We start from the raw sequence: 16,998 nt of genomic DNA, 5'->3' as shown, positions 1-16,998 counted from the left end.
TGAAAGTCATCAGAGAGAGACAGTATTTGATTTCTAATGACTACCCACCAGAACAGCTAGCTTTTTGTTCAAACATGCAGGCATTTGCCTGTATGAAACATACCACATCAGTGTTGAAGGGCTTTTCTCTAGTAAAGCAATGGGCAGAGTCAGACTGCATATATACAGCGGTTTAACTTGGCCCGCTTTCAATTTGGCCTCCTCTCCCGGGTCTGCCATTTGCACCTACGCTAATGCAGTCTGGCTGCACTCTGAGTTCTGCTGTTGAGCCCCTGCAAAATGAGGATGAGACTGGGAGTGCAGTGACTGTGCCTCTCCAGCTCGTCAGTGCTGGGCACATAAGAGGTTTACTCAGCAGTCACCAGCTCCCTCACAATTAGCTGTCAATTATCTGAGATAAGCTGCAGTATTCCTGCTGCAGACCTTTGGCTGCTGAATGTCACACAGCTGCTGTGAAGGTGTCCAGTCAGTTAATGGTGGAATGTTTGTGTGTGTGTGTGTGTGTGTGTACACATCAGGATGTGAGCATGTTAAGTGTTTTCAATTGTATGCATCCACTCTTTGCAAAAGGGTGGAGAGAAATACGGAGGAATGAGATATTTGTGAGGTGTACTTCATTGTTTTCTCTCATCCTTTTGACTAAGAACCAGACTAAGCAGACTTCTCTGTAAGGTTGTTTTGTTTCTCAGCATCTGTGCAACCATGTGTGCTGCTTCTCTGAAAGACGAGCATCTTCTCTCCAAAACACAAGGACAAAATTAACTGATTAATGATTTTATTTGATCTGAGTCATTTATTCTGACATAGTGAAACGTCTAGATCAGTGTGTGCCAATTTCTTATCTATATCTTTCCTCTTTCTCTTTTTTCCTCACAGCTTTATGCTATTCCCTGGTTCCTAACCATGTTTACACGTAAGTAGTGTTTTCTTGTCTCTGTTGTAAGAGCTGCTTGGAGAAGCAATTAAAAAGCTGAAGAAAAAAATTGACTCCAATGTAGATGACTTCCTTTGTTTTCTTATCTTAATGTGTGGCTTTGTGACCTGTATTATGCATTCCAGTCACTGCCATTGAGATATTTTAACATCTTAAACAACCAAATGTCTTTTAGCATTTTTTATTTGGATTTATCTGAATGACTTCTAAGAGCAACACTACATAACTTTCGGACCTTAAATCTCTGTACTTCTGACTCATTTTGTTGGCACACTGACATTTATTATGCACAGTCCCAGCAGCATCATGAGGCTGAGAAACTGCACTTTAAAACTTTTTCTTTTTTTTTTTTCTGCCCAGCCTGGAGTATCATGTGACAGCTGTGTTTTGATTTACAGAACCGCATCACACACCAGTGACTAGGTACCAACACACTGGTCCTTTTGAACACACTGATTCAGCAAAGAATCCCCAGAGAGTATTATTGGGGGCAAAGAGATGCAAGAGATGGGCAACAGTCAACAATGGACTGACTTTTATTGGCTGGAGAGAGCTCAGAAAAGAGATAGGATGCAAGTTGGATGCCAAATTAGCCTTTGTTAGGGTCTGCGAAAAATACCAAAGTTCAGTAGTGCAGTTTATCGAAAAATCACAGAATAAGGTTAAGATCATAGAAAATCCCCAAATTTGTGGTAAAACAGAGTTTTACCACAATTTATAACTTTCTGATAGTCTGCATCAGCTGAAAAATCTGTTACCTCTGCCAAGGCGGCGTTTGTTTGTCTGTCTGTTTGTTAGCAACATAACTCAAAAAGTAATGGACGGCTATTGATTATATTTTCAGGAAACCTCAGAAATGGCATAAAAAAGATTCTTTACAGGCACAGGGCAGGCACAAACATCCCGGAACATCGGTGAACTTGGTCACAGGTCTTTTGGCTGTGAAATCAAAAGGTTGCTAATGTGTAAAAACATTAGATTTTCAGCGTCAATACTCCGATTTTTTTTTTTTTTTTTTTTTTTGTAGAGTTTCCTTTAAATATGACGGAAAGTTGTGTTGTGGTTGGCTGCCATAAACATAGTCGTTTCACATTCTTCAAAATACCAAGAAAAACCCACAAAAGTCCAGAAAGATGTGAAAACTAGCTAAAGGCTAACAAGCACGTCAATGCTGACGATACAGCTTGGAGTTCTTTGAAATATTCAAAACAATTTTTAGACAATTTTGTGAGTGGTGGTTAAAACATTTATAATATTACTGTTTAAAACTTTTTTTTTGTATTCCATGAAATGTCTGGTTACAGTAACAATAACAAACCTCTGTTGGTGGTTTTTGTAACGTTCTCAGTGTTTCTTGTTAGCAGCTCCTTCACAATGTGATGGTGGATAAACATAAGGACATTCATTCCGTCCTACTAGCGTCACCTCATATCTATTTTTAGCCTTGACCCTAAAGGGATCAATATAAATGTATGACATTATGTATAATTTTTCTATCAAAAACCGATGGTGAAAATCTAAAACAATGAGAACAAGTTGCATACTTCAACATAGACGCTGGTATGATGCAAGGTTTGGTTTCCCCAGCGATCTGTTCATGTTCACTTGACCAACGGGTTGTGATGTAAGTTTGCGCCTGCCCATGGGGAGATGGGGATAATTTTGTCATTTGAGCTTTAAAACTAATGCCCACACTCATTGGTAAAAAATTAATAAAATGACTTGGTAGAGGTCTGTGCTCTCTTTAGTGCTTCTAGTTAAGTATTTATTGCTCAATTACCAAATTCATGACCCAGACACTTTGAGTTAAAAAGTTTTTTTTTAAATCTAATAATATACCAAAACAATATATTAAGTAAATATAAAAAATATGATATGAAATGATATGATAAGCAGTTAAAATTAATAAAATCAAATGTTAAATCAGAATTACATAACATGACAGCTACAACTCTACACGGGGATGAGCTTAGGTGAATTAGCTTAACTTGTTTATTTTACTGTGACTCCAGAATGGAGATGGGATCAGAACTGTGCTAGTAAACAAACTAGAACAGATCTTTATTGCAGGTGGATTGCACCTGCACATGCACCATGTCATTTTCTCAGTTTTGGTGTTGCAGCGCCACTTACAGTCCTGGCATTGATACTAAAGCATTTTTACTAGAAGTGTGTGGATGAAGTTTCCTTCTAAATCAGGGGTGTTCTACGATGGTCCTGTACGGCTGCAGTCCTGCAGGTTTTCAATGTTTCCTTGCTCCATTACACCTGGCACAAATTAAATGGATCCAATAGCCTATGAAGTTCTGCACAATGGAAAAAACTGCTGGATTATGGCCCTCAAGGATGGAAGCTGGACACCCCATAGTCTATATGACAATTAAAGAAAAAAAAAGAAAGAAATAGTTTTGTCTCTGTGGATGTGGGTTAGTTCCATAAAGTAGACACATACTATCCAGTAGTTTTTAATTATCTTTATGGTATAAATTACCTAAACTGTTGAAGAAATTCATCATATAGCTGTTCAACAAAAGATAATGATGCATTGCAATAATCAATGTGTTCTAGCCTGAAGCAAATGCCAAGACTTTTGTGGTAATATTGAAATGAAAAAATAAGCTGAATAATGTCTGTCTAGCTCTTTTGGTAGGATGAGGCCAGCAAAATCAAATCCAGTTGCTTGACTTTAAAAATAAAGATTGAAATATTGATTTACTTTAAGGTGGTAGCAATAAAAAAAAAACCTCAGTAAACATGGATTTTATCCATTAAATCCTGCAGCAGCTGTAATCGTGAAGTTCACCTCGCAAAGGAAAATCTTGAGGAGATGATGTATTTTTATTACAGTATAACTTTGTTTTTATTTTAAATGTCCTGAGTTGGATTTGATTTTTACACATTGCCACTAAATATTTCAAACCTAATGCTTTAAATCCCTGCATCCTCAAGATGTCAGGTGTCAGAAGATGACAGAAAAGCACACCCTGCTTCAGTTTTAAAATTTCAAAACATCATGAATACAATTCGTGCCTTGCCACTTTACACTGTTTCATTACCTGATTTATAGAAACTAAGTCAAAATGCAGAAGCAGTGTGTGAAAAACTGAAGCAGCTATGTCACGCAGAACAACCTTTTGAATGATTTAGCACCTTCTACATGTAAATTAAACAACTACAGTTACAGCAGACACTTTCACAGCTGTGATCTACATTAATTTGGGCCACATTGGTCTGGATTTACTCTCTGCAATGATCCATCTGAACTCTCCACCTAGGAGTGGAATATTTCATTCTTCAATTAATCACACATGTGCACTCTCACATGGTATTTCAGAGTTGGAGATTGTGGGTTGTCTCCAATTTAGCCCTTATCCTCCCACTAAGGCAAAGTGTAACTCCAGTATTCAGGTGTACCCCTCTGACTGCTAATGTCCCGAGTCCAGTATGAGACAAGGTTGGAGGGTCATCTTCTATTCACACACAGACCTACTGCCTGTCATTCACACACTCTTCTCAGCTGACTGCTAATGTAGTGCAGACCTGTGGCACTCACTCAGCACTCTCACCATTGTGGCATTCTGCCCACACAGACACATAATGCTTCATTTAACAAACCTCAGGATGATTTAAACAGCGGTACTGTACTGGTTTTCATGCCTGCATGTCAATAGAAGGGAAACTTTGCGCATTTAGGAATAAAAATGGTAATATGATTAGAATAGCTGCAGTGGGACATCAGGATGTGGTTTTATTTGGACCTTCTCAGCCTGCTGATGTTCTTCCTGTCATTTTTCACAACACCGCCCACCTAAAAACATTTTCCCAGCTGCCTCCCCCACAGCAGCCAAGCGAGTGCACAGTTTCTCAGTGAGTTTTCCATTTTAAGCCATAGAGCCACGTTAAGTAAATATGATATGCAAATGCAAATCATACTCTTTATATACAAAACTGATCCTCCTTTGTCATTGTGTGCATGCTTTATCCCATTGTCACACTGGTAGGATCCCATTGTGCATCTCTAGGAGGATTTGTCTTTTCAGACATTCATGTATTCACTCATTTTATAAAATATTCCCTTTATTGTGTTTGTTTCTCGGCCCTCCATACAGATGTTTTTCCACTGCACAAGATCTTCCATCTGTGGGACACATTGCTGCTGGGTAACTCCTCATTCCCGTTTTGCATTGGTGTTGCCATATTGCAGCAACTCAGGGACCGACTCTTGGCTAATGGCTTCAATGAATGCATCCTGCTCTTCTCTGACCTGCCAGGTAAGAACATCAAGCAGTATATATGTCTGTTTACACACACTGTTTTGTTTTTAATCCTCATCTTGCGCTCTGAGGTCCTCGGGGGCAGAAGGTTAAAATCTGGTTTCATGGGGTGTAATGTCAGGTCTGTTAAGTAAACACAGCCTGTAACACAGTTAAGACCACAAAAAATTAAAAAGAAGGTAAACAAAAAGATGTAAACTCAAATTATGTCCCCCGAAAGGCATGTACGTGGACAAGCAACACCTCTATTGAAAGCTGATCTCACTATGACCAAGATTCATCGAACCAGAGGCTGAAATTATGCTTAATTTTTGTAAAACATTGTCATAAATTCTGTCCTACCTCTGCTTTCTTGCCTCCAAAAATCATATCCACTGGGATAAAAAAAACATCTCCCAGTGTCCTTTGAGTGCAGTCTCCCATCCAAAATCACATTTTATTTGCCTATTTACACGGATTTAATTGGACGATGACAGGGGTCAGTCATTTCGTGTCAGAGATTTCCCTCCTTATGTTGATGATTGGTGAGATGGATGTTCACATGGTGACATCAGTGTAATTCCACACAATAAAGGGAGGGGTTAATCAGGAAAATTAGATGGTTGATGCTGCAGTTACAAGCAGTACCAGACAGAGAGACAGTATATGCTGTTTTTCTGTTTGTCCATGTCCATGCATAATGCACAGATCCACCTGTTTGCAGCTGGAGATGATTTCAGAGACAGTGAGACAGAGTTGTGTGTCCCAGATTCCTCATCAACGATGCTTCGCTCAATGCTAAAATGTGTCGAAATTAGTCGAACTGAAAAATAGCCATTTATCTCTTTACTAAAATCTCTGTAAGTTTGCTCTATTTCACTTCAGCACTACAAATCTTTAGAGAGATAATGCTCACGTGCTAATTTCTAAAGTTTTTTGTATACTCCAGCATATTTTCAAAGGTGTTCAGAGGGGTAATGTACTTTTGTCTTATGTTTCATCCTCATTTACTTTAATATAAAGGCATCTGTGGTTGTGCTTCCACCTCTGGTGAAATCTCACAAGTGTTAGTTTTACTAGATTACTCACTAGATGGATCTGAAAACTCACTAAATGTAGCGCCAAAGTAGTTAAATTAGCAACACTGATTTAGCCGAGCTTTGACGTGTGTTTCAATTTAATCCGCTTACCGGAACTCGTACACTGACAAACGTTCCCAATTGTTTGGAATGCAAACTACGATTAAATGTGTTCATTTTTTTAATGTGTTCATTTTATTTGTAATTAGTTAATCTTAATTAATGCGTTAAAGTCCCACCCCTATATAAAATATATAAATATTACAATCCAACAGCACAGCAGAACGGTGCAAAAGGAAAAAGATAGTATTAAACTGACAAACTTGTCTTGTTTGCACGTATCTGTGGGTTAAGGCTACAGGTTCAGGTGTGAAAACGGTGGCGAAAACTAGGAGAAAGGCTTCAACATCCCCACGTAACCGCTGTAGTACATACTACAAGGCTGTGGAGGGCGCTACAATGATTAAAGAGTAAAACTTCAGAGCTAGGACAAGACGTAGCGCATGCACAAGTAATGACACATGTGCTTGCTCCCCTGGTGATGCTACAGTAGCACAATAATGTGTTGTAAAAGCAGTGCATTTCTGAAGTTTGGCATTATGGGGACGGCCCCTAACTTGCATTGTCCATTTGATGTGTAGCAATGCGAACATTTGTCAATTTAAAGAATAAAGGTTAAAAACAATAAAATAATAATAAAAAATTTACTGTGATGCAGCAGTAGCACAGTTTGAAAACTCCTACAAATAGCATTCACTTGAATGTTCACTCTTTTGAGGCCCAGTTTTAAAGAGCTGTTAGCTTAACAACCGGGTCATATTTCCTCCATGATACAGAGTGTTTTAACTGCCCTCAGCTCATGTGTGAGAAGGGTGAGGCATTGTGGCAAATACAGAAATGTGGTCCTTTAACTTGGCTGTTTGGTTGTTATTTCCTTACATGTATCAGTACATTACAGTCTAAAAGAGAAATTATGCACCTTATATTGGACAGGTCACATTAGGAAGGATGACAAATTAAGAGGGAAGTTGGTGAGTGGGCGTTATTCGTACAAGGCAGGTGGTGGTATGGAGTATTTGCTACATAATAAAGACTCACAAGAACAGTTGTCCTTTCAAATTTTTTGTGCACATATTTAAGTTTTATATTAGCAAGGGTTGAGAGAAACTGCGGCAACATATAAAAGAAAGAAAAAAAAAATGTGGGAGCAATGGTTTTAAAACCCAAGCTTTGTTTTGTTTACATTTCTTTGCCAAGAAAACATCTTACAAATTTGTCAGATTTTACTTTTTGTTACAGTTTGTTTATTAGTTTTTTTTTGTTTGTTTGTATTTTTGTTCTTCTTACTGCCCCTTCTGAAGGCATCTCACAGCTGAGTTAATTTTGTCCAAATCGGGTAATTGAAACAAGTCGTTTTCTACGAGTGACGTTTAAGAAGCTTACTTGAATTCTTTTCACAGTGCAATGGAAACACAGCTAGTGTCTCATAAGACAGTACATACCTACTTTATTTTCTCCTTTTCACTTATACAAAGCTACTACTTCAGCAAAGTATCAGTGACATAAAGTCAGAAAGCAGCATGTATTACTTCACTATGTACTTATTATTTCAGGGTATCTCATTTTGCTGAAAGGCAGAATGACACTGGGATTATAAAAAGCAAGACAGGGACAGGAAAATGTTGTAAAATAAGCTTCACTTCCCGTCCAACTTCTGTGTTGCCCTACCTAGTTATGTCCTACTGTCCAAGTCAACCAGATTGATGTGATTGAAACAGCAGCCAAAAGGAGTTTCAGTTTTCCTTATAAAGGTAAAATATGTCGACCTAGAGCTGCAGTCAGTTTCTTTGGCAGGAGTGCCTGTTGGTGCCAGTTTGTATCTGTATATCACCGCCAGCCTCATTTTCACAGCTTGTTTATACCTGGACAGAAACACTGTAGTATTTGGCTCTCTTCCTAAACTATATTAGGAATGAGTTCTGGCCTGTAAAATGACCTCAAACAAGACATGTTTACTTAGGCTTCCAGCTATGCTTTGGTCCACACTCCAGATAGTTTTATACAGCTTGTTACAGACTTTGCCTGCTAAGTTTGGTGCCTACAAGTTCAGCACACCATTTATCAACTTAAGACAGATACTACTTACTACTTAAAGCTTATTGACCTGTTTTAGTTACACTAGCAGTTCAGCTGTTGGGATAACAGTGCCCATCTGTTAGTGTCTCAGTCCACCACACCTGGAATATGAACATTTGTTGATGAGTTAATATTTAAAGATTTAAGCCTGCTAATTGTGTCTGCCAGCACTATCTCGGGATAAAAATGTCAGCTCTAGAACTTAGTTCAGGGCCAAATACCTTCAAACATGCTTGCTTATGAGGGATAATCAGTAAAAAGGCTCCAAAACTACAACTACAACCTGGAGTTGTTTTTGATTGGTGCCTGTTATTTTTCATGAAATGGTAAAATGCCTCAGTTTCAACATCTAAATATGTTCTATTGGGAATAAACTATGGGTTTATGAAATTTGCAAATAATTGAATTCTGTTTTTATTTTCATTTTACAACTTATTAGAATTTAGGTTGTAAGATTGAAACCATAGTGAATTGTAAAGACTGTTTAAAAAAAAAAAATACATTGCCACAGTGACATTTCCGTGGCCTACCATTTGTAAGCCTCTAAAAGAATTAGCCGTTTTGACCATCACCATGTTGGTATTTAGAAACTGGTGAATTCACTTGTAAATTTGTGCATGCTGTGTATGTACACCATCCCTTTCTGTACTGACATGTTGAAGTTATTTCTGCATTGGTTATAGTTTTTAGATGTGAAGGCTATGTTTCTTTTTAGACACAGCCTATAGTAAATGCATTATAATGCTATAGCATACTGTATTTGTAATGTAATTTTGAGCAGTATGTTGGCATTCAACAGGAAGCTTTTTTTTTTTTTTGCTGATGTTTAGCCTAGAATATTCAGCTGAAGCAAATCAAGAAAATTTTCTGAACATATTTGCAGGGAAATGCATTCATACATACAAAACTCACATTTAAATATTTATTAAGCATACCGAGTGCTAAATGTTCATACTGAAGTTCAGTGTAAATCCACAGTTTATGGCTATTACTACAAATCTGCAATTTTGACATGGATTACCCTACCTTTATGTATCCTGGTTGAAATTATTGTACATTTTTTTTTGCTCATTGAATGTTTTGCAAAAAAAAAAAAAAAAAAAGATGCCTTCTTACTAGTAGAGTAACTATTGTCCATCTGGCAAACTTATGTTTCTGAGCTATTTATAAGAGTAAAATATTTCCAGTGCTTGGAACATAACTTGGAGGATGTGCATTGCAGATCTTGAAAGCCAACACAAGTTTGATATTATAAGAAATAAATTGTTGAAGTTTCATAAAGTGCTCAGCCTTTTATTAGAAGGATGTTCTTAAAGGTAAACGTGGTCTCTTTCTTACCACATTCATGTTTGTGAACACACACATACACCTGTGCACACAGTGAGTAATGGTAGACGTCCTGTGATCTGTTGCCTGCACCTGCTCCGTTTTACCATCGGGCATAGGAAATTGATGTCCTCATAGAACTGTAGCTTACATTCATTTTTTTTCAGAGCAGGCGGTGCATGTATCACATGTTTGTAACTACAGCAATTGAATATGTGGAGACATCCTTCTATGGCTGGACATTAGAAACAAAGAAGAAAAGAAAAGCATGTTACCAGTGCTTATTAGAGATGGTTGCACCAGTTAAAAACTAAAAGACCAAAAATGAACAACTATGAGGCAGTAAATGAATGAAAAGCCTGGAAAATTATGAAAGACTTAGTATGTTTTAAATTTGGGCAAAAGTGATACCCAGCCGTAAGACACCCAGTAAGTCTGGCACAGATCCACACAAGCTCAGCTGGTCATTGGCAGGTTTTTTTTAGATGGTTACCATTCATACAATGATGCAGAACAACAGGGATTATGGCAGACATTTGCCCCTACTCAAATAATGTTCAGTGGTAACAATATAATGACAACAACTCAGCTCATCAATGCAAATTTACAGTTCCTGTCTTTAATAATAATAATAATAATGGATTAGATTTATATAGCGCTTTTCAAGGCACCCAAAGCGCTTTACATTGTGTGAACATAAAAGGTATTTCTTTATTTCTTTCTTTCTTTATTTATGAAAATAAATAAATAAAATAACTTATAAAGTTATCTGTCAACTTACCCAGGCTACACAGATTTAGAAATAATTTTCATAATGCAGCATTTTGTTCAATTTTAATCATAAAAGTCATGCTCTCAAAAAAAAAAAAAAAAAGAGACCTTGATGGGAAAAATAAATGAATAAACACAATGGATGAGTTTGAATTCTACTAATCTATCTTCAGGTGTTGTTCCTGACGCAAAACTAGTATGTAAAATATTAATATTAATATAACAAATCCTGAGTTAAAAAAATGGTTTTACTAAGAGCAGCACCATTAAATTGAGCTGTAAAGTCTTATTGATCCTTGTAAATTTAAAAGTAGGTTATTTTACACGCACTTCAACCTAATCAATACATGCTTTTAATGGGCAATAAAACAAGCTTTCATGCCCTCAGTCAGCATCTCTGTTTAGCTAATCAGCTAGAAGGCAAATGTAAAATAGATGTAAAATAATATATTTCAAGAATAATAATCCCACACAATCTGGTCTTGCACAACGTTTTGCTTTAAAACAAGATCAATAAGACTCTTATAGCTTAAAATGAGATCAAAAGTCTGCCTCTCTTCTATTCTTGTGTGCAGCTGTCAAAAACAAAGTTAAAGGTCAAGATAATATTGCAGGACAGTGATGCGTAAATGATTCAGACACACTCCTCTCTTTCCCTCCTTCTAGGGAATAAATGTGGTCAATGACAGTAATTCTTAGTGACAAGTCTATTACACACAACACCAGAGGGTTGCCAGCATTGCCAATATTTCAACATAGAAAAGAGGTTGAATTTAAAAACAAAAATGATCAGTGCTATTTAATAATATACCCTAAAATGTTACTTATTAATGTAATGAAACAACACAAATATTAATACAAACATATTTTTCTTAATTTAAAAGGTCTGACTAAAAACAAAACACAAAAAAAAAATGCAAAATTTGAAAAGAGAAAAATCACAATGTTGTAGCATTCACAGGTTGCCATTTATTGACGATGGATCTCATTTTGTGATTCCCATTTGCTTAGATTTGTAGCCCTGAGTAATTTATACAATTCTCTGGAGGCTGCATTGATTCACCGTGGAGCTGAGAGACTCTGGCTGACAGGAACCATGTGTTTACTGATGATGCAGCGGCATTCGCCTTCACGGGACATTAGCATCTGCTTCAGCAAGATGAGATGGGCACTGAGCTGATGAGCCTTAGTTAAAGACATTTAGCCTTGAGAAAAACAGCCAAGTGGTCCTGAAACTCCTTGTGGCAACATTTTTCACACAGATTCTCAAAAAGCACTAAAGACATACAAATCCCCTGTGTAGGAAATTTGGTGTGATACATATTTTTTTTTCATAGTTAGGATGTACCTCAGGAGGAAGAGCAGTCATCTTCCAACCGGAAGGTCGGTGGATCAATTCCAGGCTTTCCCATGTCCTTTCCATGTCAAAGTGTCCTTGGGTAAGACACTTACCCACGTTTCCTCCCGATATGCCTATCGGGGTATGAGTGGGTGTGAATGTGATATGTAGTGTAAAGCACTTTGAGGGCTGTTGAGAAAAATAAAAAAAAATTAAAGCTGCAAGCAGCGATGAAGGCCCTCGCACCTCTGGCGCCGCTCTGGCCTATTGCACCGCCCCCTCGGCCTGCAACCACCCTCCCCAAGCAAGCTCGCTCTGGCTGGCAGCCGTACGCTCAGTCGTCCCCATGTTTCTGCCTCGTGTGGTCATTGTCTCTCTCTGACCATCATCTCATACATCAATGGGCCTAATAATGACATCAGAAGTGGTCATGACCTTGTTCTGACCAATAGTGTGAAACAAATCCAAACACAATCATGCTTTTAAGATCTGCAGATATCAACATGGCCAGTAGGTGGAGCTATAGTGTTTGATCTTGTACTAACATGTTGAGGTTCGGACTTTAATGACAACTGCCAAGTATCACGTCATTGGGTCAACCGAGTCCAGAGTTATAGCCACTTCCTGTTTGATGGCGAGGGACAGAAACCTCACAGGCAGCCATTTTATTCATGATGGTGTAAGCAGTTTGTTATATTGTGAGTCATGTGTTCATCAAGGATAATATTGATGAGTTTGAGTAGGTGTGTAGGGTTTTCAATGGGATAAAAGGGGTACTTCCTGTTTCCAGGGGGCGGGGCTATGGCGTTGAAAACATCAGGACATGAAGAGGCTTTTTGGTTTGTACTGGCATGTTATATAAATATGCCACATTTCATGAATGTCAGTCAAAGCAGTGGTTGGAGCTGATAGAATAAATAATTATAGGGGGCGCTATAGAGCCACATAACCAGCATATGTCTATTTAAATCAGTTTCAGGCCTGACCACTGTCCTTCCTGCCGAGTTTGGTGGAGATCGGGAGTACTATGGGTCAGTTGCAAATACTTCCTGTTTCATGGCGATGAACGCCATTCGCCATGGTTTTGCTTGAGGAAGGAACTTGAGGATTGTTTTCGGTAGTATCACGAAAGAGTTTGACCTGATCTGAAGCACTTTTGAGTGTGTGGAGTTCATTCCTGAGGAGAGGGACCCCAGTGTCTGAAAAAGACACTTCCTGTTGAAAGTGGGCGGGGCTTAGACCAAGACCAGAAGTAGTTCAATGTATCTGTTCAGGAACAGACCCTGAGTAATTACTGTGAGTGTGATGGTGATTGGATGAAAATTGAGGGATTTATACTGATTAATGATGTCATGGCGTTTTATCCAAGTTTGTCATGACGCCACCGTCTGGCCATGCAGCGTTGAGCAATGTCCAGGTGACAACATCTGGACATGTAGATGTGGTCAGCATGGAAATGACATCAAACGGGGCCATTTTGGTCAAGATAGGTTGGTTTATATGTAAGTTATGTCAGTTTCGTCTGTCATGGCGAGATATCAAAGTTTGAGGCCACGCCCCCGCCATGCCCTTTCTCCTTTGAGAAAGTTTTGCATAACTTTTGATCACACATGCCTCTGGAAGCTTCAGAGTGATTTTGAGGTAAATACGATATAATCTGTAGGAGGAGTTCGTTCAAATGCAATGGCAAGAAACAGGCCAAAATGACCCTGAAAATGACACGTTTTACAAAATGGCCGACTTCCTGTTGAAATTAGCAAAAAGGTGTAATGGACAGTTTTGTGCATCCTGGCATAGTAAATCAATGTGGTGAATTTCATGCATGTCGGTCCACGTAGGGGGCGAGGCTGGTTGATCAAAATATTGTAGGGGGCGCTATAGAGCCACTATGTCACTATTCCAGCATATGTCAATTTGGCTCAGTTCCACGTCTGAATACGATCCTTCCTGCCGAGTTTGGTGGAGATCGATGATACACCGGGTGAGTTACAAGTACTTCCTGTTTGATGGCGTCGGACCAAGATTCGCCATGGTTACGTTTGGCGAAGGAACTTGAGATTTTTATTGTAGTATCATGGAAGGGTTTGACCTGTTGTGAAGCACTTTCAAGTGTCTGGGGTTCATGCCTGAGGAGAAGGACCAAGACAACTGCTAAAAAGCACTTCCTGTTGAAAGTGGGCGGGGCTTAGGGCTAGACCGGAAGTGGTCATATGGGTGTGTTCGGGACCGGACCATGACTAAGCCCTGTGAGTTTGATGGTGATTGGGTGAAAAATGAGGGAGTTATACTGATTGATGATGTCATGGCGTCTTATCGAAGTTCGCCATGGCGCCACGGTCTTGCTTTGCAGTGTAGAGCAACAGTCTTCACCGTATATCATCCCCAACTTGTTCTCAGGTGTCTGATGCAGTTTGACTCCGGTTGTGTTCAAAACGTCAGAGAAGTGGGTCTTCGAGTAAAAAACATGACTTCCTGTTGCCAGGGGGCGTGGCCTATTCATAATCCCATAATGACCACATAGATGTGTTGAGGATGGGACTAGTATCATACGAGGCCATTTTGGGTCAGAAAAGTTGTTTTATGTGGGAGTTATATCAATTGCGTCTTTCATGGCGAGACATCAAACTTTGAGGCCACGCCCCCTGTACGCCGTTACTCCTTTGAGAGAGTTTTGCATAACTTTTGATCACACATGGCTTCTGAACATCCTCAGCCATTTTGGTGTCAATACGATAATATCTCTAGGAGGAGTTCGTTCAAATGCGAGGTCAGTAAAACGCCAAAATGGCGACTTTGACCCAAAATGGCCGCCTTCCTGTTTTTTTTAGAGCAGTTCTCCAAGAGGATTTTTTGTTCGCCTGAGAATTTAGAACATGTGTAGTGAGTTTCATAAAGATTGATGACGTGCAGTGGCGGGGCACCATAAATAGGTGGCGCTCTTGTTCAATTTTGCCCGAACAGTCCCGAGCACCCCAAAATATGAAATTTTTCACATTCCTTTGGGGGGGTACGCAAAATTTGGTGAGTTTTGGGGTATGTTGAGACCCCCAAAAATGCAATTCATTTGACGGAAGAAAAAGAATAAGAATAATTAAAGCTGCAAGCAGCGATGAAGGCCCTCGCACCTCTGGCGCCGCTCTGGCCTATTGCACCACCCCCTCGGCCTGCAACCTCCCTCCCCAAGCAAGCTCGCTCTGGCTGGCAGTCGTACGCTCAGTCGTCCCCATGTTTCTGCCTCGTGTGGTCATTGTCTCTCTCTGACCATCATCTCATACATCAATGGGCCTAATAATGACATCAGAAGTGGTCATGACCTTGTTCTGACCAATAGTGTGAAACAAATCCAAACACAATCATGCTTTTAAGATCTGCAGATATCAACATGGCCAGTAGGTGGAGCTATAGTGTTTGATCTTGTACTAACATGTTGAGGTTCGGACTTTAATGACAACTGCCAAGTATCACGTCATTGGGTCAACCGAGTCCAGAGTTATAGCCACTTCCTGTTTGATGGCGAGGGACAGAAACCTCACAGGCAGCCATTTTATTCATGATGGTGTAAGCAGTTTGTTATATTGTGAGTCATGTGTTCATCAAGGATAATATTGATGAGTTTGAGTAGGTGTGTAGGGTTTTCAATGGGATAAAAGGGGTACTTCCTGTTTCCAGGGGGCGGGGCTATGGCGTTGAAAACATCAGGACATGAAGAGGCTTTTTGGTTTGTACTGGCATGTTATATAAATATGCCACATTTCATGAATGTCAGTCAAAGCAGTGGTTGGAGCTGATAGAATAAATAATTATAGGGGGCGCTATAGAGCCACATAACCAGCATATGTCTATTTAAATCAGTTCCAGGCCTGACCACTGTCCTTCCTGCCGAGTTTGGTGGAGATGGGAAGTACTATGGGTCAGTTGCAAATACTTCCTGTTTCATGGCGATGAACGCCATTCGCCATGGTTTTGCTTGAGGAAGGAACTTGAGGATTGTTTTCGGTAGTATCACGAAAGAGTTTGACCTGATCTGAAGCACTTTTGAGTGTGTGGAGTTCATTCCTGAGGAGAGGGACCCCAGTGTCTGAAAAAGACACTTCCTGTTGAAAGTGGGCGGGGCTTAGACCAAGACCAGAAGTAGTTCAATGTATCTGTTCAGGAACAGACCCTGAGTAATTACTGTGAGTGTGATGGTGATTGGATGAAAATTGAGGGATTTATACTGATTAATGATGTCATGGCGTTTTATCCAAGTTTGTCATGACGCCACCGTCTGGCCATGCAGCATTGAGCAATGTCCAGGTGACAACATCTGGACATGTAGATGTGGTCAGCATGGAAATGACATCAAACGGGGCCATTTTGGTTAAGATAGGTTGTTTTATATGTAAGTTATGTCAGTTTCGTCTCTCATGGCGAGATATCAAAGTTTGAGGCCACGCCCCCGCCATGCCCTTTCTCCTTTGAGAAAGTTTTGCATAACTTTTGATCACACATGCCTCTGGAAGCTTCAGAGTGATTTTGAGGTAAATACGATATAATCTGTAGGAGGAGTTCGTTCTAATGCAATGGCAAGAAACAGGCCAAAATGACCCTGAAAATGACACGTTTTACAAAATGGCCGACTTCCTGTTGAAATTAGCAAAAAGGTGTAATGGACAGTTTTGTGCATCCTGGCATAGTAAATCAATGTGGTGAATTTCATGCATGTCGGTCCACGTAGGGGGCGAAGCTGGTTGATCAAAATATTGTAGGGGGCGCTATAGAGCCACTATGTCACTATTCCAGCATATGTCAATTTGGCTCAGTTCCACGTCTGAATACGATCCTTCCTGCCGAGTTTGGTGGAGATCGATGATACACCGGGTGAGTTACAAGTACTTCCTGTTTGATGGCGTCGGACCAAGATTCGCCATGGTTACGTTTGGCGAAGGAACTTGAGATTTTTATTGTAGTATCATGAAAGGGTTTGACCTGTTGTGAAGCACTTTCAAGTGTCTGGGGTTCATGCCTGAGGAGAAGGACCACGACAACTGCAAAAAAGCACTTCCTGTTGAAAGTGGGCGGGGCTTAGGGCTAGACCGGAAGTGGTCATATGGGTCTGTTCGGGACCGGACCATGACTAAGCCCTGTGAGTTTGATGGTGATTGGGTGAAAAATGAGGGA

General features: G+C 39.7%; 1 protein-coding gene across 3 annotated transcripts in view; it reads left to right on the top strand.

Annotated features, from left to right (window-relative positions):
• Positions 1–16,998, top strand: part of tbck (TBC1 domain containing kinase) — a 49,052-nt gene that overhangs the window by 11,291 nt on the left and 20,763 nt on the right. For all 3 annotated transcript variants that reach the window (XM_041983575.1, XM_041983577.1, XM_041983574.1), the window contains exons 21-22: positions 877–913; positions 5,044–5,205. In XM_041983575.1, the coding sequence (XP_041839509.1) occupies positions 877–913; positions 5,044–5,205 (199 nt within the window). The remainder of the gene's footprint in view (positions 1–876; positions 914–5,043; positions 5,206–16,998) is intronic.

The sequence above is a fragment of the Melanotaenia boesemani genome, chromosome 4 (genome assembly GCF_017639745.1).
Source record: "Melanotaenia boesemani isolate fMelBoe1 chromosome 4, fMelBoe1.pri, whole genome shotgun sequence".
Classification (NCBI taxonomy): domain Eukaryota; kingdom Metazoa; phylum Chordata; class Actinopteri; order Atheriniformes; family Melanotaeniidae; genus Melanotaenia; species Melanotaenia boesemani.
This window is presented reverse-complemented; position numbering and strand designations above follow the sequence as displayed.